We start from the raw sequence: 27,277 nt of genomic DNA on the forward strand, positions 1-27,277 counted from the left end.
AAGTGGGTTATTTTCTCTCCTTTCAAAGAACTAGCTGAACTTCAAATGTGTCAAGTAAAGTGTAGATATACTTGATCCAAATACAGAATCCATTTATCTCTATGCTAAGTTTTTTTTTTTTTACCCCAAGGTAAACATTTTCTAAACGCTGCTAGCAAGATACGTTTTCAATTCAGTAGGATCTGGATGGTTCTGCACAGGTGAAATGATGACTCAGGCTATTGTGTGTCCACAGAGGTCAGGGGAAGCACTTTCCATCTTACTTTAAATCAAGGGTTCCTTGTGATCTATCAGAAACCTCTTTTTTCTGAGAGGAAAAGAAAAGAAGTTCCATTTAAAAATTCCTTTGGATTTCTGTTGAAATCAGTAGCAGTTGATGTGTCATCATGTGTATTCCACATAGCTTTTTTAATGCTGATACTCAGTGATCCTCAAAGGTTTTGCAAACCTCTATTGTTTGGTTAAAATGCCTGTAAAGGGAATGTTAAACAGAAATGTACTCATTTAATAGAGAAGTAAAGCAGTCAGCAGGGAGCCATGCATTGATTTGTTCAAAACTTGGGAAGAGAAACCCCAAGCTCCTGTGTGTGCTCAGTCCAGTGGACAGACAGACATGCAAGGGTGATCACTGGAGAAAGACAGGGCCATTGTGTAGTCTGTGACTGCTAGTGGACCTTATTGTGAAACAAAGTGAAGCATCCCAAAGTTAGTCTGGTCTGTGGCACTTGCCTTGGCCATTTCACCAAAGCTCAGGCACTACCTATTAACATACAGACCAGCTGGGCTTGACTTCTATGACTTTGTTGCCATATTTTCTTTATGTTCAGTAAAAAAGGTAAGAAAATTGCCTGTTCAATTCCATTAAGATAAAATCTCACAATCACTTGGAGTCGTTAGCAACTGATTGATCAAATTAAGGCAGCCTCCTTACTGGGCTGAGATAAGCCGATTTCCCACATTGGTTTGCCTTTTTCATAGTTTGTGAAAGCCTGTCTCATCTCTCCCAGATCTGACATCCCCTTTATAATTAGACATTTTGGAGCCTTTTCAGACCTTCATCAGTTGTCTTTGAGCATTTCAGGAAGGATAAGTGACTCAGCAGCAAATCTGCCCTGGGAAAGGAGGCTTTTCTGACATCTAAGGTTCTGTGCCCCTGAGAGGTCTTTTCATTTATTTCTTAATAGCTGTAACTGCTGTGGGAACCAATCAGATCATTGTTTTCTAATTGTAAAATTTCTTATTCATAATTCATGACTGACAGGAAGGGCAGTGTGAAATTGTTCCATCTCTTTAACATCATCTGTGAGTGTCATTGTTTGTGTCCATGGTGCCTGGGCCTTAGCCCAAGCTGCACAAATTGGCTGTGCTCACATTGTGGAGGGCCAGACTGCTGCAGACTCCTCTTGGACAGTGCAAACTGATACAGTCACATAGAGGAGGGAGCTGGACTACAATTACCAATGAAGGACCCAAAACAGGGCCTGCCCTGTGGCCCTCTTTCATTTGTCACTAAAGAAAGAGGCACTGTAGCTAGTGAGAAGTTTTATTAATCCTTGAAATCTATGGACTGTCACTAATTATAGAAAGATCACAATTACATTGTCTTTCTAAATAAATGTGGAATAGAATGTACTAAGTAATAATACTTTTAAAAGACATAATTATACACAGATCTATGTATAGTAATGCTTTGTTTGAAATTTGTTAACATCGGGATTGAAAATTTCCTTGCAGGTGCCATGACTGTGGGGCTGTTCTTGAAGAATATGATGAGGAAACACTCGGCCTGGCCATAGTTGTGCTGTCAACCTTCATTCACCTCAGTCCAGACCTGGCTGCTCCTCTGCTGTTGGACATCATGCAGTCTGTAGGAAGGTAAATTCAGGACTTTCCTCTCTCCAACGAGATTGAAAGGATTTTGTGCCTGGAATTGTGTTTACATAAACTTCAGTATACAAAGGTGTATATTTTAAAACTCTTAAGTGAATAACATCTGGTTCCGTCTTGTGCCTTTGTTACTCATCATTTTATAAATTTCTTATGTAACTTCTTCCACTGTCAGTTCAATTTTTGGCAGCTCCTTTGATATTCTTCCCTTTTACCTTCCAAAGGGAAATTCAGCTCAGGAATCTCCTCAGCTTGTCCCACTGTAAGCAGTGATGTAAAGAATAAATTCAGATTTTCTACAGTACCCTTATTTATTTACTATGTTTGTTACCTGAACAGTGACTGGTGCAGCAATTGGTGTGCTTCTTAAGCTTGAAAGAAAAGGAAATTCTACTGTTAGTTTTTATTCTTCCTGCTTGCTGCTCCTTAAAATGGTTGGGTGTTTTTTTTTTTGTCCTGCCTCCTAGGTTTTTTTATACCCCATTTGTCAGAATTTATGCTCTTGTCTGCTGTCATTTGAGAATTTGAGACAGGACTTTATCTTTTTGAAAGAAGCCTTCTCTTTTCTAAAAATCTCCCTTACCTTATTTTCTTCTACTCTCTTGAAGTCTTTGTTAACAACTAGAGTACCTTGTCCCTGTGTTTCCAGTGTAATGCTCATTAACAGCTTCTGTGTGTCTTACAAAAATTGCATTCTCTTGGCTCCCCCCTTGTTGCTGCTTTGACACACTTTTTCACTTTTATGTGGCTCCTACTTTAGAGGTTATGCAGGAATGTGGTCAGCTTTTCTGAACTTTGCTCCTGGAGGAGTGTTGACTCCTAAGTATGATCATTCATTAGTATACCTGACACTCCTCAGGCTTTTCAACCATATTTTGTATGCTAGGTGAAAATTTGCATTGGGCTTCCAAACCAGCTGCTGTGTGAAATGGCCTCTGAGAAAATCTTGAACATTTGCTGCCATTATTTTTCTCTTGTTACTTTTACCCAGTGTGCATGGGATAATTAACTGTTACCACTGAATTTTGTGTGGTTGCTGTCTCAGCCACTTCCCCAACTTCTTGCCTCAGAGGTGGGATGGATGTGATGGGGTGTTCCAGAATGAATTTCTGAGCAGCACTGGACGTGCAGAAACATTGCACAGCTCTTCTCCTCCACGTTCTTTTTGGAGGCTGATGTTCAAACTGCTTGACTGTGGCTTCTGCAAGGGCATGGATCTCCACAGCCCTGCTTCTGCTCTACCTCCCAATTCCATTTAAACACAGCAGCTCTTCAAGTCCTCTATTTCCATTAACTGCAAGGCTGCAGTTCCCTGCTGTCTCTGCTAATTAACTCTGATGGAGGCAGAGTTTCTGACCTAGATGGATGCTGCCCATTCTGTGTGATTCTTGTAAATACAACAGTATTGCAGCCACAGAGAGGAAATAATTTGGAAGATGAATTATCAAGGGATGAGGGATAAGTGGGCTACCTTTTTCTGTGTTTTGAGGGGGAAATGCTACATCTTTAGAGTGAGACAGCTGATTGTTTTAGAACACAAGATGACAGTGCAACATGAGGTATTCCTGGTAAATGTCCTGTCTTGTTCCTGCTGGTTGGAATTTCTGAAAAATTCTAAATACAATAACAGACTCCCCACAAAGGAATTACTTTGAAAATACGCCAAATAAGTAGTGAATATAAGCAGAGAGGCATTCAGGTGCTTCATATATGTACCTTGCTCTGTCTTTCATCGAGTGGTGCCATATATATATATATATATATATAGCTCCAAGTACCCATCCAACAGCAGAAGGGAAAATGAATTAGACTTTTTGCACTTTTATTCTTACTAATAGAGCTACTACTTTCATGCCTAGAAGGGGAAATAAGGAGTTAGGAAGTGCCAGGTGTTTCAGGACCTAAACAATACACAGAAAGATTTTCAAAAGTTATTTGGGTACCCACAGGCATAGATAGGCATCTGTTGGGATTTTCTGAAGGGAAAAAATTTCTGGGTTCAGGTTACTGACAATTAAAGGTTGAAGTGTTTCTAAGACTTTGACATGCATTTAAATTTATGATCTGGTTCCTTAATCAAGATTTTTGACTTGGTTATTCTTATTTAACTGATTTTTAGTGAGATTTAACTTTCCAAACATTAAAGCTGTGTTTGAAGGTTAAATTTGGGCTTGAGTTAGTGAGGAACTGTGAAAAGCTTAACTTCTGTTCCTAACGTGTACAGATTTGAACACATCCATTTCCTGTTCTGCTTTGTGGTCTGAAAAGTGGGGGCAATGATGAGAGTTCATGGCATTTGTGCAATAAAATATTTAGAGTAGTAATGATAAATATATACAGACCGTACATTTTGGGAAGTTTCAGATGTTCCCAAGTGTTTACTCTAGTTCATGTCAGGTGAAGTTTTTCCAAAGTTGGAAACCTACTGTTTTGTTTGTCACAAACCCCATGCTTGCACTATCACATTCAAAAGGAGAGAAAAACATTAGACTTTGATTTCTTTTAGAAGAAAGATTTTACATTGTTGTGTTTCTGTACTTCAGTAGATTTTGGAAAATAGGTGTCATGTCCATTGGGCATGTGATTGGTCTCATTGCATTCTGCAGAAATCCTCGTGTGCCTTAATGTCAGCTGATGCAGCAATCATTCCAGAATAAAAGCCATGATTGCTTGATGGTAGCTTCAGACCTTTCTCACCCAGAATTAGCTTTGCACAACAGAAATAATATGTTGTATTTTAGTGTGGATTGCTCTTAAGAATACTGAAGTCAGGAACTCTAATGTGTTTTTCTGATTTATGCTAGAACAACGGAAGATAATAAAATCTTTAGTCCTCTGCACCATCAAGTTTGAGATTATTGCATTGTTGGAAGTATGTTGTGTCCCCAGCTTGTCATGCATAACTCATGAAAATCACCATAATTTTGGTTCATGCTGTTGCATTTGACTGAGCTGCCTTAGGGTCCTTTTATTAGTTGATTGGAGAGGAAACTGTCTTCAGAACAGGGGGTGACCAAGGATGAGCAACAGCTAAGTCCAGGATAAAAGGATCATTAATCAAAAAAATCCCATTGAAGTTTAGATATAAAATAGTGTAGCTCTATGAACTTTTCCCGTAGACTTATCAACTTATACCATCTAAAATATTGATTTGCAGCAGAATAAAATAAGAATTTTGTTTTATGTATAAGTGATGCTTCTAGTGTCCATCTTTATATTGGCTTTACAGTGTACAGCCTTTTAGTGACTTTTGGTATTAAAGGTGTTTTGCTTTGATATTGTAAGCCCTGATTCTATTCATTTACATGTCCTGCATATTGAAGTGCATGATTTTACTTTAAGATTGCGTTCAGGATTTTCACTGCCCATATTTGCCTTTAAAGTCTATATTTAGTTCCTAAAATAAATGACCTGATTTTTTGAGAATACAATAGTTCTCATCTGACTTTGGAAGAGCTTGTAGGTAATTAGTAGTTTTGAAATTAGGCTAGTTATTTATGTGCCAATATCTGAAACTGGAAGCCTCAATTTAGAGGGCCAAGCAAAGACTTTTTGCTTAGTCTGTGTTGCTGCATTAATCAGAAACTATTCAGTCAGTAGGCAGCTTCTGGCAAGCTTTTTTTCTCTCTAAAAAAAATTTTTATCCATGATATGCTGTAGGGCAAAAACATTACTTCATTATCCTTGTGCTACTAGAGGGAGGCAAGATTTGTCTTTAGAGCAATTGAGCATTAGTGAGACTGCAAGACTGAATAGAGTTTATGTCATGCAAATATGATTTTTCTGAATTTATGTGCTCTTCAGATCTTTATGTTAACATTTTAAATGTTCTCTAAAATTCATGTGTGCTATTTATTTAAAATGGTGCTTTATTATCATACTTAAAAATAAAACACACACACAAAAAAAGCAAATGAGTTTCAATTTCTTTTTTATTTTTATTCCAGGTTGGCATCAAGTACCAGTTTTTCTAATCAAGCAGAAAGGTATGGTAGCAAAGGATACCTTGACAAAAGTGAAACAATCAATCTAAAGCATCATCTTCCCTGACCCTAAAATCAACAAAATTTAACTTTTAAAAATGTTATTTAATATTTGTGAGTAAAAGGAAAAAAATGCCCTTTATACTTATTTGAAATATCCTGTATTTTCTGGAGATAAACAGGAGTCCATATTCATATGTGTTAAAGCTGGAAAAAATCAGATTCAGATGCTGTTTGATCTTCACAATTTCAGTGCAGCTTTTTCTAACTGGTTCTGTGTTCAGTATTTATCTTGATAACTATCTCCATAAATTCAATCAAGTGAATCCTCCTTGGCCATGGAGAATCCGTGGTAGTGATGCCTCATTATGTAAATCAGATGCTGAATAGGATAAATTCATTTTGTGAAGCTGTAAAGCATGTTAAGATGTGCAATTTATGAGTAAATAGATAATACTTAGGCTTTTAAATTAAACCATTCATTTATGAATGATTAGGGAGTACTTCATGTTTTGAAGGAAACTGCAAGAGGCAAATGAATATTATAATGTTTTTGTTTACCTGTTTTTCATGTGTTTCATGAAAAGCCAGAAACCTTATTATGTGTCACTGAAATACACAAGGTGAGAGCAGGATTATATTTCAAATTCAGATAACTCACAAATAAAACTATGTGGGGAATCACGAAAAATACAGGTATTTATTGAGACAACTACTTTAAGTATGTGTATGTAATTTTTTAATCTATTCATAGTTGAGCTCAAGTCTTGAAATCAATATGCTGTACTTTCTTTCAGGATCAGGACACTTCTGTTTTTGAGTGTCTCACTCATAACTGAACAATTCCATATTTAAAAATAATAGCATCATCTTTATTTCCTCCATGTAGTCAGCAATGACAAGTGTTTAATCTGCAATGCAATTTTGTCTTCTTTTCTTTTCCCTCATTTTCAGCATGATGATCCCTGGAAATGCTGCAGGTGTGGCCAAGCAGTTCCTCCGTTGTGTGTTCCATCAGCTGGCTCCCAATGGCATCTTCCCTCAGCTCTTCCAGAGCATTATTAAAGGTAATGTGCAATACCTGAGTGCATTTCTGACCCTCAGTTCCCTCTGTATGAGCAGCCAGTGCAAGAATATCATTCAAATTTCAGATGGAAGCTTCTTACGGACCTTGGCTACATCTCTGATGGACTTCAGTGAGCTGAGTTCCATTGCTGCTCTGAGTCAGCTGTTAGAGGTATGTTGACAATTGGCTGTGTTAATGATGCTAATTTTATTAGCATTATCAGGGCAATTTCTCCTCATTTGAGTTCAAACTTGCTTCATGAAAAAGACTGAATTTTTGTTTTGTCCTCCCTGCAAGTAATTAGGCTGTCCTCACCACTGGTAGTGCACCCCATTCCTTCCCCAAGCACTGCTTTTTGTTTTCAGGAACACTTCTACTCATACATCTCAGTTCTCCCTTTTCATTTTATCTGATGATGGTTTTTCTTAAGTATTCAAAAAATCTATTGCCTGCCTTTCATTGACAGCCTTCTATGCAGCTGGCTTATTTCTACTGTACCATTTTTCCTCCTGCTAGAACTAGTCCCTTGCATGTGTCCTGTTCTTCCAAGAACATGGCAATTGCCTCATACAAGATGTTGGCATCACTTTAAAACTGCTCATGTCTTTTCAGGCCTCACCCTAGGACACAAGCCACAAAAGCATACGTGGTCTATGGAATATTAATGAATGTATTTTCTTTGAAACTGTCTAAAGGAAAACATGAAAAATCTGCTGCTGAATACTTTAAGTTTTGCTTTTTCTACTGCCATGCTAGTCTAAGCAGATTATGAGTTAAGACCCTGCTTGTAACATTTAGGCTTTCTTTTGGTCAGTACTTTAGGAACTCTAGACTAATTTTCACATACACAGCTCAAATTCCCAGCACAACACTATCATTAACACAGTAGAAAAAGCATGCAGTATTTGGTCTCAAACTCAGCATTTCCAAATGCCTTGTCAGGAACCAGTTCTGCACGTGTATGATCGTTCACAGCTCTGATTTCCTTTCCCAGGGTTTAAACAACAAAAAGAATTTGCCAGCAGGGGGTGCGATGCTCCGCTGTTTGGAAAACATTGCTACCTTCATGGAAGCCTTGCCGATGGATTCCCCCAGCAACCTCTGGACCACAATTAGTAATCAGTTTCAGACCTTCCTTACTAAACTCCCATGTGTTTTGCCTCTTAAGGTATGATGTGCGGGCATCTGAAACAAGCTATATTGCCATTGGTCAGAATGTACTGAAACTGTGCGTAAATTGCGGATAACCAATCGGAGTGTGTTGTTGGGAATGTTTCCTAATGATTCACCTGATGTTTCCAGAGGACTAGATTTATTGTATCTCTGATACGTCCCTTTAATTATGTTTTCTGTGTGTAACAACAGCAACTCTGACCGGGGGTACTTTTCACGTCTTTCTCCTATGTATTTCCTATGCCCTGTCTCCGTCAGATTAGAATACTGCATTTGAGACAATCAGTATTTAGACATTGAAAATCCATCTGGTTTTAACTGTTGAAACTAAATAAAACTCTTAAGAAGAGCAGCAACACCTAATTAATTTGCTGAAAGTACACAGTAGCCAGACAGGCAGAGAGAACTGAGACTACTGGGACTTGGGCTTAGCTCATTTGGCTGACCAGGTTGTAGTTCTCTTTGTAATAGAATATTGTTACAGAAACTAAATCCAGAAGCTCTGGGCTCTGATTTATTTGAGCTCAGAAGACATACACCAGGATCTTATCTCCTGGTGTGTATATTTTAGAAAACACAATAAAAACTTCTGAGTCTTTCCAGTAGACTCCAGTAAATTAAATGGAATTCTGATGCACTTAATCTGTTTGCTGTGGTGTGAATGAACCCAGTGGTAATTTTTTCTGTACATAAAAGTGTTATTCTATATGGGCTGAGGGATCCAAAATCTAAACTTGTGACTGATAACATTGTCTTTTAAATTGGTTGTCACCACCTGGCTACATGAATGATATTAAATTCCTTGGCACTATTATGCAATAGTCAGAGGTTGAAACATGTTTAGATTTTGGTAAATTGTGGCATTATCCTTCAGCTTAACTTACTAAGCCAAACAGGCAATAACCATTCCCTCTGTGTACTAGCCACCCCAATCTGCTGCATCTTATGTAACTGAAATAAATAAAAACAAATTAATTGGATCTTAGTGGTTCCAACTGCATATCCACCATTCACAGAACCTTTAGGTGTAGGGTTTACTCTGATTTCCCTTTTATTCATTTGAGGTATTATTAGTAAGTACAAGTAAAGCAATTGCTTGCTCTTGAACTTTCAATCTCCTGTTCTTTTTTTAGGGTCATAAGGGACCCTTTGATATTATAGATGTTTACAGCAGGGGTGAGGCAAGACAATGGGTTGATCCTGAAAAGCCCATTCAGTGCTGTAACCTGTGTGATTTACTTAAAATAAAGATTACATCATAAGGAACAACTTAAGGAATCTGAAACAGCAGCTGCCAGGGCATATTCTAATGTTGCAGGTTGTGAGATGTCTTAATATGTAAGGGAAAATATCATACTCCAGAACAAGCATAGACATATACAATAGGGTTGGTTGTGTGCACCTATGCTGTGTATGTTACCACTGAAGGGGCATGATTGTGTTCAAGGATAAGCCAGTTTAGAGAAGGTAATTAAAAATCAATCATCAGGGATCATTTTTCAGACTTCACTTGTAAGTTATTCATAGCTGCTACCACTATAAGCAAGATATGTACACAGAAGGGCACTAACTTCTTTTCTTTTTCTTTTTTGTCTTCAAATATGTTCAGTGTTCTTTAGACTCTAGTTTAAGAATCATGATTTGCTTGTTGAAGATACCTACTACTAGTGCCACCAGGGTAAGTTCCAAGAAGACAAAATTCTATTGCCTCAGATACAGCCAGCCTGTGCAATTGTATGAGTGTGTTCATTTCCCCTGGCTAGGAGAGCATTATATGTAAGCATAAAATTGTGCAGTCCAATACTGTTTGGAGAATGATAGGAGCTTTGGAATCTAGGTTACAGTGAAGTGGGGGTAGAATTACATTCTTGTGTGGGTGTGAATGTATATCTTCTTAAAGATTTGATGTTCTCTTTTTTTTCCCCCCCTCTTCTTTTTTTTTTCTCTAAAAAAAAAGATTAATGAGCTTCCTCAGATGTTTTTCAGTACAATTCCACTGAAGTCAGTGAGGTTTTCCTGCATAAACTATACAGCATCTCTTATAAACACTGTGTCACAAGTGGAACTATTTTCTAACTTTTTGTTTCTAACTTCTGACGGAAGCATGAAGGCATATGATACAGCTGTTTGCCCAAAACAGTGTGAATCCCAGGCAGATAGCCTCTGAGCTAAAAATAATGCTGTTCCATTCAGGCATCTCAGAGTTGGAATGCTTCTTTGCTGTTTTGGGCAACGGGTTATTGATTTCTGTAACACATGTTATTGCAGAGTCTTCTGGAACCTTTTTCAAAATTACTGAGCTTTGTAATTCAGAATGCTGTCTTCACTCTGGCCTACCTGGTGGAACTATGTGGTTTGTGCTACCGAGCCTTCACCAAGGTAACAGTGACACTGCATCTTCCTTTAGGGACAAGTAAAAATAGGACAAAGTAGTGCTTCCCACAAGTAGTTTGGAAGTAAAGATGGAATCACTATCAAGTTTCAGGCTTGTCAACAGTTTTAACATAGTTTGGTTAATCAAGTAGTGATCATGGTATAGTGCCTTTTAGTAATGCTGAGTTTTACATTCACAGTAAAGACACAGATGATGGGAACCTGCTGCAGATGTTGCTCAGAAAAGTTTTTTAGTGTGATTTTGTGACTTGGACACTTTTTTCTTATATTTTTGAAATACCTGGTATTCATGCATCACATGAATATCAGTCATATCTTTCCTAGTGCACAAGTTTAGCCATCCACACTTGTGAGTAAAAACTTAAATATTCCTGGTAGTGCCTTTGGAGAGCACAGCTGTGGGGGGAGCAGTAGACAACTGACTAAAATGGAAGACTCCAAGTTAGGAGCTTTCCATTTTAGATCCTGTTCATTCTGTATTGGGTATTTTCCTTTGGCAGGCATGGCTGTTGCTGTGTAAAAAAGAGAACAGTATATGTACACTTTTAAAAACTTTTAAAGATTACTGGATGAAAGCTATGGTGTACAAATAGCAGTTATTACTTGGATTCATTTTTGTAGCTATCAGTGAGAAGTTTAATAATAAAAAAGCAATTGAACCCATGATCATATATACTCCATTACCTAGATTGTCAAGGTACTGAACAAAAATGTTGCTTTAGCTACTAAGTGCACAGTTTTCCATCCTTGCTACATTTGTCAGAACAGTAATTAATCCTCAGGAAACATTCTGTCATAAGTAGCTACATGATTTTTTGTTTTGATAATGCACAACTGGAACATGCATACTTTCAGTCTTGTTAAGACTTAAAATATCACTGTACAAACAGTGAAGAAGAAATGATTAAATCAATGGCACTCTTGTGGAAAAACTGCGCCACAAGAAAATAAGAAAAATTTTTACCAAATGTAATGGCTTGAAGCATTAAACAGAAATTAATTAACAGTATGTTTAATGACAGCAAGCAAGTTCTAGTTTTTTTGTCTAATTTGAAAGAGAAGAGTTTATGCTGTGGAATAATCCTGAATACAGAAGAGATTGCCTAGCTTTTGGAATTATTTTGAGTTGTATCTATAGTTAAGGCTTTGTGCAAGGCAAAGTGAGTAAAATGTTAACTTGAATAGTTAACATTTTACTCACTTTGCCTTGCACAAAATGCATTAACTTGAATAGTGGTTTTTTTCACTGAAACAGAAAAGCCTCATTTAAAACTGAAGCAAAGATACCCCTCTTGCATTTGTGGTCTTATCAGAGTTTTTCATATATCTGCTAAAGCAAATTGTGACCTACAGGAAATTTTTCACTTTCCTCAGGCTCTGCAGTTTCAGAGAAATGTAGTTAAAACCATGGTATTGGAAACCTCACACGTGTTTCTTGCATGCTTCCTGGTTGATTATTCTGTTTATGTAGTGAGTACTTAATTGCACACAGGAAGCTTGGATTACAGTACTTGGTAAATCTTCTTGATTTAGTTTAATTCAACCTGATGACCCAGAAATTGAAGCATTAGTGAATGTTCTGCATTGTATGGCCACAGAATAGTTAATTTAGTGGAACTCCACACTACATTATCCTTGCTATTTTTGAAAGCTTATTGTAGTTTTGCCTTAGAAGCATCAAATTAATGACTGCAGTTAGAAAAAACACCAAATCAGTTATGATGTCTGTGTTTCTCTACAGTGGAAGCCACTGTATGTAAATAAGAGTGTTGTGGTAGACGACTGCATAGAAGTGAATTCCAGAAGGAATATAATTGTAAGCATTGAAACTATTCAAATGTAATTGCTTGTTTTGCAACTTTGAGTGTGCTGACTGGAACAAAACAGCAACTTTCAGCTAAGCTGTGGAGGATTCTTGTCTTTTCAAAGACCAAGCTACTCCAACATGCACTTTGTGGAGGTCAGTGCTGTACAACCACTCCAAATCTTTTTTTTAGGAAAAAAGATCCAACATTTTCCTAATAGCCAATGGCAGGAATATCTGAGTTTCTCTTGTCTTGGAGCCTGAAGACTCACGTCAATCTGATATTTCCTTGTCTGAGTTTCTGTTCCAGGTCAGCAATTTGTTTTTTTTGGGTGCCTTTGGAACTCTCAGTTGAGAGTACCATCTCTTCTGTGGATTGTAATCTTATCTTTAGTTTTCCTTTCAAGTGTCTTAAGGTCCTAAATGGACACTTTCTGGCTTTCTTATCTCTTAGAACTGCAGAAGCTTGAACCTAAACTTAGCCTTTTGCTGGTGTTCTGTTGTCCCTTACTAAGTAAATGCAGAATGCCACATGATTTTGCTATTGAATCTTTTAAAGAATATTAAGAGGCATATCTTCAGTATTTTTAATTACTGCAGTATCAGCAATGATAAAATAAAGATTTTTGCTTTATACTGGCTTACTTGGAGGACAGCAATCTCCATTAAAGATCCAATTGACTCCTACTACTAAGTTTGGACCCTGAGGTACTACTGAACTTCAGTAGTTTCATGTTCTCCATATTGACATGTGGTTAGTCACAATTTGAAGGTTGCAAAGCTGTTTCCTGTAGGGATACACAGACATGTGAGAGAGTTGATTTGGCTGAACAGTGACTGAAGTAGTGTATTCTTGACACTTCTGGTATCAGATTTATACATGTAGCTCCTCTGGATGTTATTCTCAAAGAGTAATGTCTTTCTGGCAGAATATAATGTTTATACATATTTATCACCAACAGGATGATAGGAATAAGCAGACGTGGGTAGGAAGGACACTCTGGGCCATTGACTTATATGTCATCACTCCTGATGTACAGTGCAGGAAGCAAGAGATCAGATGTCAAAAAACCATTTTGCCTGATTTTGCTCAATCTCTCTTCACGTGCTTAACAAACTTTAAGAGTTTAGACTGTGAGGTAGGAGACTCCTTAGAGAAAGAGGCAGTTAGCAGTTGTATTATCCCTAAAGCCAAGAAAAGCTGGGGTTCATGAATCCTGTGCTTCTTTTCCAGTGTTCTGACAAGCAATTTGTTATGGCCCCGTTATATCCTGTATAGCATAGATGTTGGTATGTAAAATAGCTGAATGCTTTTGAAAGAATTATATCTTCCTTCTTTTCAGTATGTGTAGGCTACTGGACTGGGTTACTGATAGGAACTTCTGTCCACTCTTTGGGGGGGATGTAAATGTCAACTGACTTGAGTGTGGCACTGCACAGTGTCTGTGTCTCAGCTCTGGGAAGGCATTTGATGGTGGGAAGGGATACTCTTCCTGGGAAATTCTGACAAGTAATCAGGATTTGTTTACACTGTGGGTATTATGCACCATTCTGGTTCTCGATTCCCACTCAGAATATCACAATGTCAGAGAAAGTTCAGGTAATGATAGCAAGAGTGATCAAACAGTTTGAGTTCCATGTACAGAGCAACTAAGTCAGAGCTCTTTGGTCTGAAAGAGCAGCAACTGATGGGAATGTGAGAGAGGTCTTCAAGGTCCCAAGTGATCCAGACAGGGCTAGGTAATTTCATTCCTTTCCAGTGTAAAGAACATATTAAGTTTATAGGAACTAGTCAAACTAAGTAAAGGGAACTGATTCTTCAATAGTGTGTGACTCTTTACCATTTGTGCTAAAGGTTGGCATGAGTCCCAGAGGTCAATGGACAGTTATGTGGAAGAGAAATACATTGAGAGTTTTGAATTATACAGAAGCTCAGAAGTTCCTTGAGCTGAAAATAGTTGGTGAAATTATACATGCTTGCCTTGTTCTTATTCTTTTGCTTCTGCTTATGGCCTTGTTGGAGATAACTTACTGAAGACATTTGTTCCCATCTGACCTCTCCTGGATATTATTATATTGTATATTTTTTATCAGAGCAGCACTCATGCATGTGAATGTGTGACTTTTGAATATTTGTCCCCTCAAGAAATGGTTTCATAATACAGCTGATTCTGGAGTGTTAGCTTCCTGCAAGTCTAGCTGCCTAGACTGCAGCAGTATAGTCAGACAAGGACAAGGACTGCAGTTTGGGACCATTCTGTCATCTAAATATGTTATCTGTCTGCACACTCCATGTAATTGAAGAGGAAACTAGGAACTTGAAGTGTGGTCTCTTGATTCACAGACTGGCATCATAAGTTCCATGGAATACACACCATTCTGTTGTTTAGGCACCTTCTCTCAGATCAAGGCCTGATATTTAAAATCTGTTTTCATTCAGAGATATGTGGGTGCTGTGGGAGTCATGCACTGCTGCTGCAAGCTTTGTTTGACAATATGCCACACAGCTAGTGTGGGGACAGCAGTGCTCTGAAGAGGAGCACTGGTCACTGCTTGGTCTGCTGCAACAGAAGCCCGCTCTCACTTTCAGTTTCTCCTGTGTGCAGCTAGACATGGCCTTCAAATTCTCTCTCACTAATTAAACTTATCTGGGGAAGAGACAAATAATCTCATTTTACAGATTTTGTGGAGAAACTGAGGCCCTGACTGAGTAGGAATTTCCATACATTTAACTTAAGTGAGCAGGCAAGTGCATGGGATTTACAAGATGGAGGATATAATGTTTTAGATTTTAAGCACACTTTGGATATGCTCTCATTATTAGACCATTTATTTCATCTCTAATGGTTGTCTGAAATAGAGCACGGCGCTCCTGCTTATCAAAATTCTGGAGTTGCTGTGGTCAATAGCAAGTTATGGGTTTGTTTGATGTTTTTATCTTATTGTCTAAAGTTGGAGAATGTCAAAGTAAGATGTATAACAAGGCCATCTTATCTCTTGTACCTCCTTGCTGACTCAGCCCTACAACTCTATTCTTAGACTTCTGTGTTCTAATCTCCGCTGGCTGATTTCCCCCTATGTTTTAAAGTGTTTCTGTTGTAGCAGCTGTAGCCAAGACTGGTTTTATTGTGGAAGTGGAAAAGTACTGCCAGTCTAATGAGTGGAAATAGATGGTCCAAGCAGCTGTAGTGGAGGCACTCTTTTGTTAAAGGGGAATAACAACAGAAAGAGAGTGTGGGGAAATATAGACTGTTTTGGCAGCTTCAGTGAAAAAATAATGCTAAATACTATGCCAGTTTTGTTCTTCTGTGTAATTTCTTACTGCTTTCCTCTTTTTTCTTTTCATGGGACTCCTTAATGAAAGCTGTGTTTGCATACCTGGGTTTTATAACTATTTTATAAAATCTGTCTGTATTTCATGTGTGAAATACTAAATCTTGGATATAATGTCTGACAAAACAGCAAAGAAAAATCACCTTCAATGATGTCTGTTCATTAAGTCTGTACAATTATATAAATTATGAGTGATGTTGGCTTTTTTTTTAGACAACAGAGACTGGTACATTTTTGTAATTTAGTTATTCTCAAGCTTAGATAAAAAGCATCTTTATGGTTTACTAGTGGCTGTCAGTGAATTTCAGGACATTCATAATTCTGTGTTTTTTTTGTTGCAGGAAAGGGACAAGTTCTACTTGACACGCTGTGTTATATTGGAGTTACTGCAAGCACTCAAGTTGAAATCGCCCTTACCAGACATGAATCTGCTGCTGTTGGTGCAGGTACAGGAAATTCTGATGTAATTCTCATACTGATCCTGTCTGGGCCCAGGTTCAGGAGTGGGGCAGAGGCTGAAGAACTGAGTCCAACATGGTTACAGAAAGTACCAGCAATGTCTGGGGAAGCAAGAACTTTTTATTGCAAATCCAGTTGCATTTGTATGCATTGGTGCATAGATTTAGGCTCCTACATTAAAATTTAAGAAACTAAATCTGGAATCCAAATTTCTCATAATGATAATGACCTGTGCATCACTGCTGATATATTGAAGATCACAGAATATATCTTGAGTTGGAAGGGACCCAGACGGGTTGAGTCCACTGAGTTTTATATCATGTCCTGTTGGGGCAACTGCCCCTGGTGCTGCCTTTTCTTTATATCCTAGCCTGAAACCCTGTCACCAGCTTGTGTGGGAAGGGCTGCTAGTGGATCATGGGTCACAACTCAGTTTCTGGCAGAAAGTTTGTCTCCAGTTCCTGAAGGCCATTTTCTTTTGACCTGTAGTTTTCCAGCAAGGAATATGTTGAAAATATTTCTGCTGCTTTCATTCTGTGGAGTCAAGCTACCCTTGGAAAATATGAGGAAATAAGATACAGGCTTATGAAAACTTCTGCCTTCAAGAAGGCAAGTGTGGCACAGTTTGGCATCACAAGCCTGTCACCAAAACAATTTGCTGAAGTCTATAAAATGTAATCACAAGCACTGGGCTCATTGTTCCAATGAGATAACAATGATATGTTAGAAACTTCAACTTGGAAACTTAAAATTATAGGGACCAGCATAACAGCAGTTCATAAGGTCCAGGTGAGGTATTTATTACATAGATCTCCCATAATGCTCCCAGCATCACAGCTGCATTCATTCCTTCCCTTCCCATTATAGGTCAAAGCTTCACATAGCTTACTGTGGACTCATTTTCTTTTGAGTACTGGTACATTACTCATAGTAAGTAAATTATTTCCAGTTGACAGAGAAATCACACTGACAAATGAAATAATATGGCAGTTAGGATAACTCTGAAAACAATTATTATGCCATCAGTATAAGGGACAGAAGTTGGGAAGGGAAGAATAGCATGGGTTTTTTTTCTTTTGATGCTTAAAATCCATTTAAGTTAAAAAGTCCAAGTTTGTCCTTTTTTTTTTGCTAATTATTATTAAACTCAAACTTACTTTTTTCAGTCCCAGTCAATACCATCAAATAACAACCACCAGCCTCTTTCTGTCTTACACCTGCAGTGATGCACCTTCATAGCATTGGTACAGTGGTTTTTGTTGATTTGAACTGATTTTTCCTGTATTACAGAATAGAGCAATTATTCTGCATTACTTCTATAATTCAGTCCTGTGACTACCCCAAAGCATGAAAATCCCCTAGTTTGGTCCTTCCTGAATTTGTCATTTGAGAATGCCAACAGGCCATGTCAATTTTGGTAGTGGGGTTTAACTGATTTACACTTGTGCTTCCCATTGAGTCAATTGCCTGAGAGACCCAGTAAGCAAAACTCTCTTACATCACCTTATCTCATAAAGATAAAATGGTATTTGCCTGGGTTTTCCTCCTAGAACTGTTCCCATATGCTGTATTCACTTTGGGATGTATTCATACCTTACACAACAGCATCTAATGTGGATATAAATGTCTTTTATGATGTCTCTCTTTCAGAGGCTGATGAAGTGATTCATATTTCCTGCCATCCAAAGCAGCCAGCTTCTGTTTTTATGCAGTCAGTGGTGAAGAATAGGGGTTGTATTCAGACCATCTGCCATAGATGCCTACTGGAGGCATGATGACTGCTTCTCCCAGTGACTGTAAATTGGCGGCTCTCAGTAGTATGTGGTCTGAATCACTCAACAGCCTCTGGAATTGCAACACCATAGTAACCACTAAGCCCATCTTAAGCATCACTGTAATTTAAGAAATCTACCAGTAAAAATGCATATGTTTCTTTATTTTTTAAATATTCTCTGCTGCCATTAATAGAATTAAGGGATTGGTTCACCTCTTTACCACACAAAGCCACCAGGCTATTAATTCAAATTGTATGCTTTTGAATGAATAAAGACATAGCAGAGTTAACACAGCAGCAAACGGAAATGGTTTTAATTTCCAGCAGTCATTTCTCCATGGACATGTTAGCCTGTATGCAAGATTCTATACAGACAGTGCACACAGAATACAGAGATTCTGTCAAACTGCTCCAGATAACAAAGGAGCTATGAGCCCTTTAATTTAATGATAGATCAGTCGTGGGCTGACTAACAAAGGAGTTCCTAGAAAGGTACATTTGACACCCACGTTTATCCAGATTACATAGTGCCATCAGCGTCACTGGTGACATTAAGGCTAAGATGAGAGCTAACTTTGTCCCACTTTACAAAGAATGAGAATTTTTAATCAGATCACTCCAGTCTTTGCATAGGTGTTGTGGATGATAAAGGGCACATTAAGACTGTCTCCTTGATTTGTCCTAGCAAAGGAAAGCCATCATGTACATGCTGCTGTTCCATGGGTTTCCATAGGAACTGCTTCTTCACACAGCATTTCGTTTCCCAGTACTTTTCTCCTGCTCACATTTCATCAGCACACATCTTTAGGATTTCCATTGACTTCAAATTGTACTGGTGTGTCTTTAGAATTTGCTTGTTCAGTCAGTCTCTAAGAGTCAGTGTACTTGGTCTGTTCTGTTGTAAAGCTTGTGGAAGTGTAAGAGTAAATTCCAGGGCTGTAAAGGATATTTTGAAATACTTTCATGGAGAGCAGTCAGCCACTGAGAGTTCTGCTAACATGCATGCATTAGACAACCATAAAATATGGTAGTCAATATCTGTCTCAGTTTGTGAAAGTACTATGGTATCAATTAATTTTTTAATCAGAAGGATTAAGGCTTAGACCTTAGTTGACAGTTATTTTCTGTCTCTCTTGCTTAGAAAGTTACGTTGCATCACTATGGACAAAAATTGTTCAAGTGCAGATATAATGTTAGGACAAGAAGTTGTAGGAACAAGCAAATCATTTGCAGGGTGTCCAATGCATTATTGAAGCTTATAATGATTAAATAACAGAATTAGCAAGTTTAATGTATGAATGATATGGATATTGGAGATTTTTAGGTCAAGGAATCTCTTGAAACAAAAATATTCCAAGAAATCCCTTGGAAACAAAAAGAAACAAGAAAAAAGGTAAAATAAAAGCATAGGAAAAGCAATGAGGGACATTCTACTGGAGTAGCATGACACTGACCACTGTTTCTGTCTCAGAAACAGCTTGTTTATGTTGTATGGTGCAGAAGCTATATCACACTATACTAGTATGTTGTCAACTTCAAAACTCTTCATATAATTAATGATTGTAGAACTTCAGTGACATGTTGTAATATCACAGTGAAGAATAAGGCACCCTGCCTTATCCTTCTCTATCATGGTTCACTCCATAATGAGAAAAACGTTTGATAAATGGAAGAAATAACAAATATATATTTTTTTCATAAAGAAAGTCTGATTTGTTACATAATATTCTTCAAATTGCTTCTGTACTGCATATGTGTTAATTAAGCACATTAAAGTCAGATTTTTTTTCAAGAAAATTATCTCATTTATAATGGTGAGTTAAGTAGGTTGTTTATAAAGAAAGAGATCTCTAAAGGCAAATGAATAAAAGCAAGAAGAGATCTGAACTGATTTTAATGAAGTAATGAATAAATTATTAGTGTCTTCAGGTTCCTCAAAAAATAATTTAAAATAACTTATCTTTAATTCCTTCTTAGTTTGTTTGTGCAGATGCTGGAACAAAACTAGCTGAGTCAACAATCCTACATAAACAGATGATTGCCTCAATGCCTGGAGTAAGTACTGAATCAAAGTCCATTTCTTAGTTCTGTTGTTCTGACTTTTTAAAAAAATACATCTTCTTCAGCTTGCTTTGCTTCATTTTAATGCTCTTTCTTTTTAATTTGTCCTGATTGCCAAGATGGATTACAGGCAAGGTTGAGATGCTTCATTCTTTTTATTAACAGTGGAAAAGTTCTTAATTTGATGTTGCTTCCCTTACTTTCACTGATAACCTTTAGTCATGTAACTGACTTCAGTGGAGCCTGTGCTCAGAAAGGCAAATCAAAGATCTGCAGTTCTCAGTGGGGAGCAGACCAGCTGAATGCATCAAAAAATGGTAGCAGGATGGAAAGCTACAAGCCATTGCCTCCACTCTCACAAAAGATTATCTGATTTAAGAAGGGAGTTAATGGTATTTTTCTAGTAATATGTAAGTCATTCATCTATATCCTGCTGATAAGTGTAGCTAAATTACAAGTACTCCTTGCCCGGGCACTGAATGTGCACCTGATGAGTATGGGAGGAAGTAGCACAATGGGAGGTCTTGACTTCTTCCATGGCACATGTGACTGAGTACCCAAGCAGATGGAGGAGGGTTAGCCAAGGTTTGCTTTACAGGCTTAGTGATGAAAACTTGTTTCCCTTTGTGTGTGTCAGCTTTAGGGATGATTTAATAGGATCTTTCCCATGTATCTTCTGAAGTGCGTGATTTTTAAAATGCCAATCTTTAATAATTCCTTTCCTCCCAACAGGATATTTTAATTTATACTTGCTTTGAATAGACTAATACTGGTGTTACAAGGTGTGATAGGAGCATGATCATTTCAGAAGAAACCATAGAAAATTAGGCTGCCTACTGCTTGCATGAAACAGAATAGGTTGTTGGAGAGAAGTCTTGTGCAACTGAGCATTTATTTTCAGAGACTGGAGTGTAGTCTCTTTCTTAACTTCGTTATTCAATATTCTAGAACCCAGGTTGAATCCTTAGTGGATGGAAGATATACTGACAGGGTTCCCAATGACATGTTTTACTGGTTTTTATTCTGTCATGGAACTGAACAACATTTGAAATGCCAGGAGGTGACATAGTAAGGGAACATACAAAAATGAGGAGTGCCCAGGTCAGTTGTTTTAAATATAGAATTCTAGCAGTTTTTCTGATTTCAGCCACTAAAACTTAACTGTGGCTTAATAATTCTGTGACTAAAACTAAATCTAGTTCATTTGTATGCTCTGATAGGATAATCGGCTTCTATGCTTCAAAGTGCAGGTAATCAAAAAGAGGTCAAAGAACAGTAGTTTTTTTCTGTAAACTTTACTGCAGAGCTCTGCCCTGAGCCTATGACTTGGGATAAAGTAGATTTTGGTGACTTCAAAAAGATATCTGATTTAATAATGTGATCATTTAGCCTCAAAAGTTAAACATTTCTTTTACTTGACCCCTAAGAATGAGGCATCCATAGTTCCTGTTGAATTCAGGTAGCATTTTCTTCACCTCAGACTATTAACATATAAACAGAGGTTTATGTCATACCTAGTGGGTTGGTAGCATCACCTTTGGAAAGCTTCCCTACAGGGCTCTCTGATCTATTCAAAGCCCTTATTTAATCTGACAGCTTTCTTCTGTTGATTGCTTTATGCACCTCGGGCTCATCTTGTGCTTGCTAAGGGCCAGATTCACATTTCTCACTATTCTAGGAAAAGGATTATGAAAATCTGTAGTGCACAAATACAGCAAGCACCACATTGAGTCCCTTTGTTTTCCCTTTGAGGTTGTTTTTGCTCTGGCACAGGTGGCTTCTCAGTAAGCTCATACCTTTATGGTCTTACTGGAACACTGCATAACTTAATGCCATTAAGATGCTGTATTTTGAATGCTTTTTCTTCAGGAGTATACAGGAAATAGTCATTGGTTTTTGCGTAAAGGAAAAAACAGAACACATTTCAGTGATGTTCATTTTAGTGATGTTTACACATAAAAGACCTGAAGTCATTTAAACTGTTTTTCCATTGTGATTAATGTGAAAAACGGACATCTGTGCCTGTGACTGAATTTTGTTTTCTTTGATTCTAACTGATTGGTTCTAATTGCAGAAATGCTCAGCTGCTTGAAAAACAGAGCTGTTCAATTCTCATGAGTTTTTAAGACTTTGATTCTGGACCTGTAAATTTCAGGATGACATACCAGAATATTCTTGAAAGTTTCATCAATTGATCTTTTATTGCTGTCATAGATAAGAGTATTTTATGATGCATGAAGAAATTACAGCAGCTGGGCTATCTTCTCATACTATAATCAGATAAGAGGAGATAATACAGTGAGAAGAAGAACATCAAAGAATACCTATTCCTGATGATTTTAACTAAAAAGGAAAATAAAGAATTTGAGACAGACTAATTGTGTTCTGGTGAAGCAAAACCCAGTACATTAACTTATTTCTTTTATGTTTTAGTGTGGAACAGCAGCAATGGAATGCATGAGGCAGTATGTTGGGGAAGTGCTGGATTTCATTGCAGATATGCATACCTTAACCAAATTGAAGGTTGGTTCTGGCATATACTGATCTAAAGTGTATGAGTTTTTTTGACAAAAATATGTTTTCTGTAAGGAACCTGCCTGGGAGACACAGTAGGAAGTATTTGAGGGTGACTGACAGGTTTCTTTTCTTTCTCTTGTAAAAAAATATTAGTGCTGTTATAGATTAGAGACTTCTGTGGCATCAGTAAAAAGTAGCTTATGTGATGTTGAAATGGAGGCTGATTCTAATATCATGAGCACATAATAAAAATGCAGGCATGATTTTTCTGAAATGTTGATGATAAGAAAATGTCATACCAAAGTCACTGTGAGAAGTAGTTGTGTTTAATATAACCCAGGGAAACATAAAACTCCCTGCCTCTACAACTAAGTACACGCCTGTGGAGGAGTCCTGTGTCTCTTATAGATAACAAACAGACTCTTAAATTTATTGGAAGTTCAGAGGTAATTAAAATGCAGCAATTGACCTAAAAAAGGGGGTGTCATTTTTCTAATGGATGCTATTGTTCTCATTGTCAGGTTATATTCTTTTGAAAAACCAAATAGCTTTAATGGCTGTAGTCCAAACTACATTTTGGTTTCTTTATATTAGTTGGATGACAAATTTTTAAGAGGAGTGATAGGAAAGTACTTCTGCTAACATAAAATATGTTATTTAGGAATGCATTTCATACAAAGATCCTAGTAATCATTAGCTAATCAAAACCTAAAATTACTGCTTCATGGAGGAACTTCATGTCCCTATTAAATTTCCGACAGAATGGAAATTCTCTAAAATGTTTTGAAAAATAAGTAGCCTAAGTAACATTTCTGCTCTGAAGCTCATTTATCAAGCAGTGAGATGAGAATTTTTACCCTATTAGTTTCTCATACACTCACTTGTTCACTGTCCCTCTGGCCCCTCAAACCCACCTTGTGCCCCAGAGGGGAACTATATTGCATGTTAATAATACTTACCACAAAGGAAGAATCCCAGCTAAACTGAAACTTGTGTCTTGAAACTCTCTGTAACTTTATTTTACTGGACAAAATATTCCCTTTCTTAAATTCTTATCCTGTTGGCCATGAATTCCTTTGAATTAAAGAAAATAGTCTAAGGGAAGCAGCCTGTTATGCTGGAGTAGCAATTACTTCAAAGCACAAAGTAATTAATCATTTGAAGTTGAATTGGATTGCCTTCCCACTCTATCCTCTTAAGTTATTCACCCATTTTTGTTAAAGTTCAGAACTGCTTTCAGAATAGGTAGCAAATGAATCATAAATGAGGCAAGAGATACATCTAGTATGCTAGTTCCACAGGAAAAAAAAATCAGCTTACCTGAAACCAGGAATGGGGAAAATTTTTTATACTTGCAAGTATCCTCTCTCCTGTGTAAACGTTTCTGTAGAAAACTTTCTGTCATTTGGACTTTCTCCTTCTGCTCACCTCCCTTGAGCTGTAGTCTGATTTTTAGAATTTTTCTTAAAATGCTGAAGTCTGGTGATTACTTCTTATCCTCAGTGGGACTATTTGTTTTTAAAAATTTTATATATGGATATAGGTAGAACATGAACTAAAACTTTACCTAGTTTTTCCCTTTCATGTTTTGAAATGGGATGAGAAGCTTCCCAAATCAGTCATCTGGCCATTTAAAACTAAGTCAGAAATCCCTTGTTGTTTTGATTTAGCCACGTAATACAGCAATCTGAGGACAAATTAGTTTAATAGGAGAGTCAAATATAACCATAATTTTATGTATTGCAAACAATAAGCTTTTGTGTCTTATAAAATTAAAAAGCAGTTTTTATTTAAAGAGATAAAACTTCGTGGTTTCAACATGTTTGAGAAAATATTTTTAAGCATTTCTAAGTTTACAAATAGTCAGAACTTCAAACAAATTCACAGCCTCTAGATTCAAATTCTTGCAAGCTCATTTAATATACTTACTTACATTGCTTGGGTTTTATAACAGAAGTGTTATAAAACTCCCTAGAAAATGAGTCCTAAGACCATCTGGTTGTACAATTTCTTGCAAGTGTGTATTATCAGCAGCATTTGGGGTTATAGTTAACAAAGAATCCTATATGATTTATAGGATCAGTAACAATCCTAACAGCAGAAGGTGATTTTCAAATGTTGGTTTTCAAATTTGGAAATTCCTACGCTCTGTAGGAATTCAGAGAACAGACCTGGTTGGAGCTGTTTATTTATATCCACTGTCTTCTTTTGCATATCCAAGAATAATTTTTTTGAAAGAGGCTAATTATTTTCAGTCCCGTATATTAGGAACTACTGCACTATATAAAAGGTATAAATGTTAATTCTCAAGATAATCTGATTTCAGTGTACTGTTTCTATTCAGTTTGTTACGGTTTCTTTTTTCCTTTGACATAACATCTTAATTGGTAAAGCTTGGCAGGATTTTATTTAGAAAATTCCACCATTTTTGAAGATTTATAATGTATCTGCCTTCATAACTGTCTATCCTTTTAACCTGTCTGTATAACAAAGTCATTAAACATTCATGCTGGTACCTAGGGGTTTTTCCCTTCAAAGAGATTTAAGTAAGTGCAGTTTGAGAGTGTAAGTTTCTGTGGTTGGATACTTATCTGGTACAAAAATATTATTGGTTCACTGATTTTTATCCTGTTATACTAATTGGATAACTGATGACCTGATTTTCTTGTGCAAAGCATATGGCTCTCCTTTTAAGCAAGCAACTGCAGTCAGCATGTGTTCTGTTATAGTCTAGTACGAGAAGGTAATGCAAAGTTAGCTGAATAGAAATACAGAAGTATCCCAAGAAGCAACAATGAAATATCCCTAAAACTGCAAAGCAGAATAAATTATCTTTATAAGCATAAATATGTGAATGTTTCTTGGTGAGAGGTCTGGCCATTTTATTGCCAGAGCTTAAAGGCATTTGTAACTGAACAGTGCAGTATAGTTGACTAGTGCAATATAGACATAGTGCTGGAGAATAACTGAGAGCTTCTTTCTGAACATGTAAATGGGATATTGCACATGGAAGGCATTTCCTGCCCAGATGCTATCTTGTTAAATGGTTAGCTTATTTCCTTTTTACCTAACCTCTCTGGATAGGCAAGCATTAGTTTGTATTTATCAGCTGTTGAGTTTACTGATACAAAAGCTGCCTATACATTTTGCCCAATTTACATTATGTCTTTATATTATTATATTATGGCTTCTTTGAATTGTGGCCCTCTGTGGAAAGATCTGCATCATACTGGTGTTACTAATATAGGGATTGGAGAATTTAAAAAAAATCTATTTCTGAGCTTTGTTTTGTAGACACAGAGATGCTGGGAAGGAATTGAAGGGGAGTGAAATAGAATATGCTGGGTTTTGGAAGAATTTAGTTCAAGCAAAATATTCTTTTTGGGTGGGTAGGAAATCAGATCTTTGCCTTGCAGAGTCACATGAAGACTTGTTCTCAGCCACTGCATGAGGACACCTTTGGTGGACATCTGAAAGTTGGTTTAGCTCAGATTGCTGCTATGGAAATCACCCGGGGGAACCACAGGGACAACAAAGCTGTGATCCGGTACTTGCCTTGGCTCTACCATCCTCCTTCAGCAATGCAACAAGGGTGAGAACACTTTTACACAAAATGGAATACTAAAATGAGTTGGAAATCTTCACAAAATTATGTTTCTATTGCCAGATTCTATAGATAAGACCCACACTAGGAAATGGTGGCAGTGGGACATTGAAACAGCTGCTCGGCAGCTCCCTGATCCTTAACTGAGGAGTTTGTCAATATAATATTTAAAGTACATGACAAAAGGATAGTGGAGGTAACTCCAGGGGCTTGACTGGAGTAACACTGGAAATTTAACTTGATTCTTGGTCTAGGTGCAGACAGTGAAAAGCACACAGGCACTTGATCAGTCCTAGAATTATAGAAAATATTCTCTGAATTATAGACAATACAACAGGAAATGGCCATTGAAATTGTGGAGTACAAATGAGTGAGAACTAAAGTGTAGGCCTACTGATGTATGATAAACTACTAAGTTCACCTGGCTACAGTTAAATGAGAGAAATCCTGCTCAAGACATGTTTTCTGTTCCTTTTCACTGAGAGAAATCCTGATGTACACTGTTTTATTTTCTAAAAAAAGGAGAGTACTGTCCCTTGTGTTACAGTGACAAGTGACTTGTTTTGAGTGTAGTCAAGTGGACTATGTTTAAACAAACCTGTGTTCCTGTCCCAGTTTTGTCCTAGACTAACTGTCCAGGATTCTGGGGACTAAGGTGTTTAGGCTCCAGTCCTTTTAGATACATCTGCATCTGCATATGTGGAGAATATCTGCTTTAGGAGTGCTTAAATCCTTGCATTTTAGTTTCTTACATGTTAAAAAAAAGGAACACATGTTTTGAATTGAAAGTAATGAGTTACTTTAAGATTGTATAGGGACTTGAGGAAGAGCATTGTATCAGATTTTATTAAAAACCAAAAATTAATGGAATGCCTCATGGGTAATATGAGTCTTTGACAATGACAGCAAATTAGAAACTAAAACCAGCAGGGAGAGTGGCCTAGTAAATAGTGATTTATTGATGGAAAAACAATAATTTTCTTCCTGTGCCTATGAATTCAAATGATTATTTAGTCAGCAAAGGGACAGACAATCAGCAAAGGGACAGACAAGATGGCACCAGTAAAGGGCTCTTCCTTTTTAGATTATCTAGGCACGCTGCTTTGCAATTAGACACTGCACTAGGCAGTGGACAAATACTTAAGTGTCACAAAAAAGCATAGTCCCTGCCCTCAAAAACACAATCCAAATGTGCAAGGAGATGCCCAAGAACACAGAAATT

The 27,277-nt window shown here is 37.3% G+C and overlaps 1 protein-coding gene across 2 annotated transcripts in view; it reads left to right on the forward strand.

The window, feature by feature from the left end:
* UNC79 (unc-79 homolog, NALCN channel complex subunit) overlaps positions 1 to 27,277 on the forward strand; it is a 108,558-nt gene that overhangs the window by 71,559 nt on the left and 9,722 nt on the right. For both annotated transcript variants that reach the window (XM_058806978.1, XM_058806979.1), the window contains 11 exons: positions 1,735 to 1,875; positions 5,835 to 5,873; positions 6,825 to 6,937; positions 7,022 to 7,107; positions 7,931 to 8,104; positions 9,719 to 9,787; positions 10,378 to 10,488; positions 15,982 to 16,086; positions 19,851 to 19,928; positions 22,368 to 22,457; positions 25,868 to 26,043. In XM_058806978.1, the coding sequence (XP_058662961.1) occupies positions 1,735 to 1,875; positions 5,835 to 5,873; positions 6,825 to 6,937; positions 7,022 to 7,107; positions 7,931 to 8,104; positions 9,719 to 9,787; positions 10,378 to 10,488; positions 15,982 to 16,086; positions 19,851 to 19,928; positions 22,368 to 22,457; positions 25,868 to 26,043 (1,182 nt within the window). The remainder of the gene's footprint in view (positions 1 to 1,734; positions 1,876 to 5,834; positions 5,874 to 6,824; positions 6,938 to 7,021; positions 7,108 to 7,930; positions 8,105 to 9,718; positions 9,788 to 10,377; positions 10,489 to 15,981; positions 16,087 to 19,850; positions 19,929 to 22,367; positions 22,458 to 25,867; positions 26,044 to 27,277) is intronic.

Source organism: Ammospiza caudacuta, chromosome 6 (genome assembly GCF_027887145.1).
Source record: "Ammospiza caudacuta isolate bAmmCau1 chromosome 6, bAmmCau1.pri, whole genome shotgun sequence".
NCBI lineage: Eukaryota > Metazoa > Chordata > Aves > Passeriformes > Passerellidae > Ammospiza > Ammospiza caudacuta.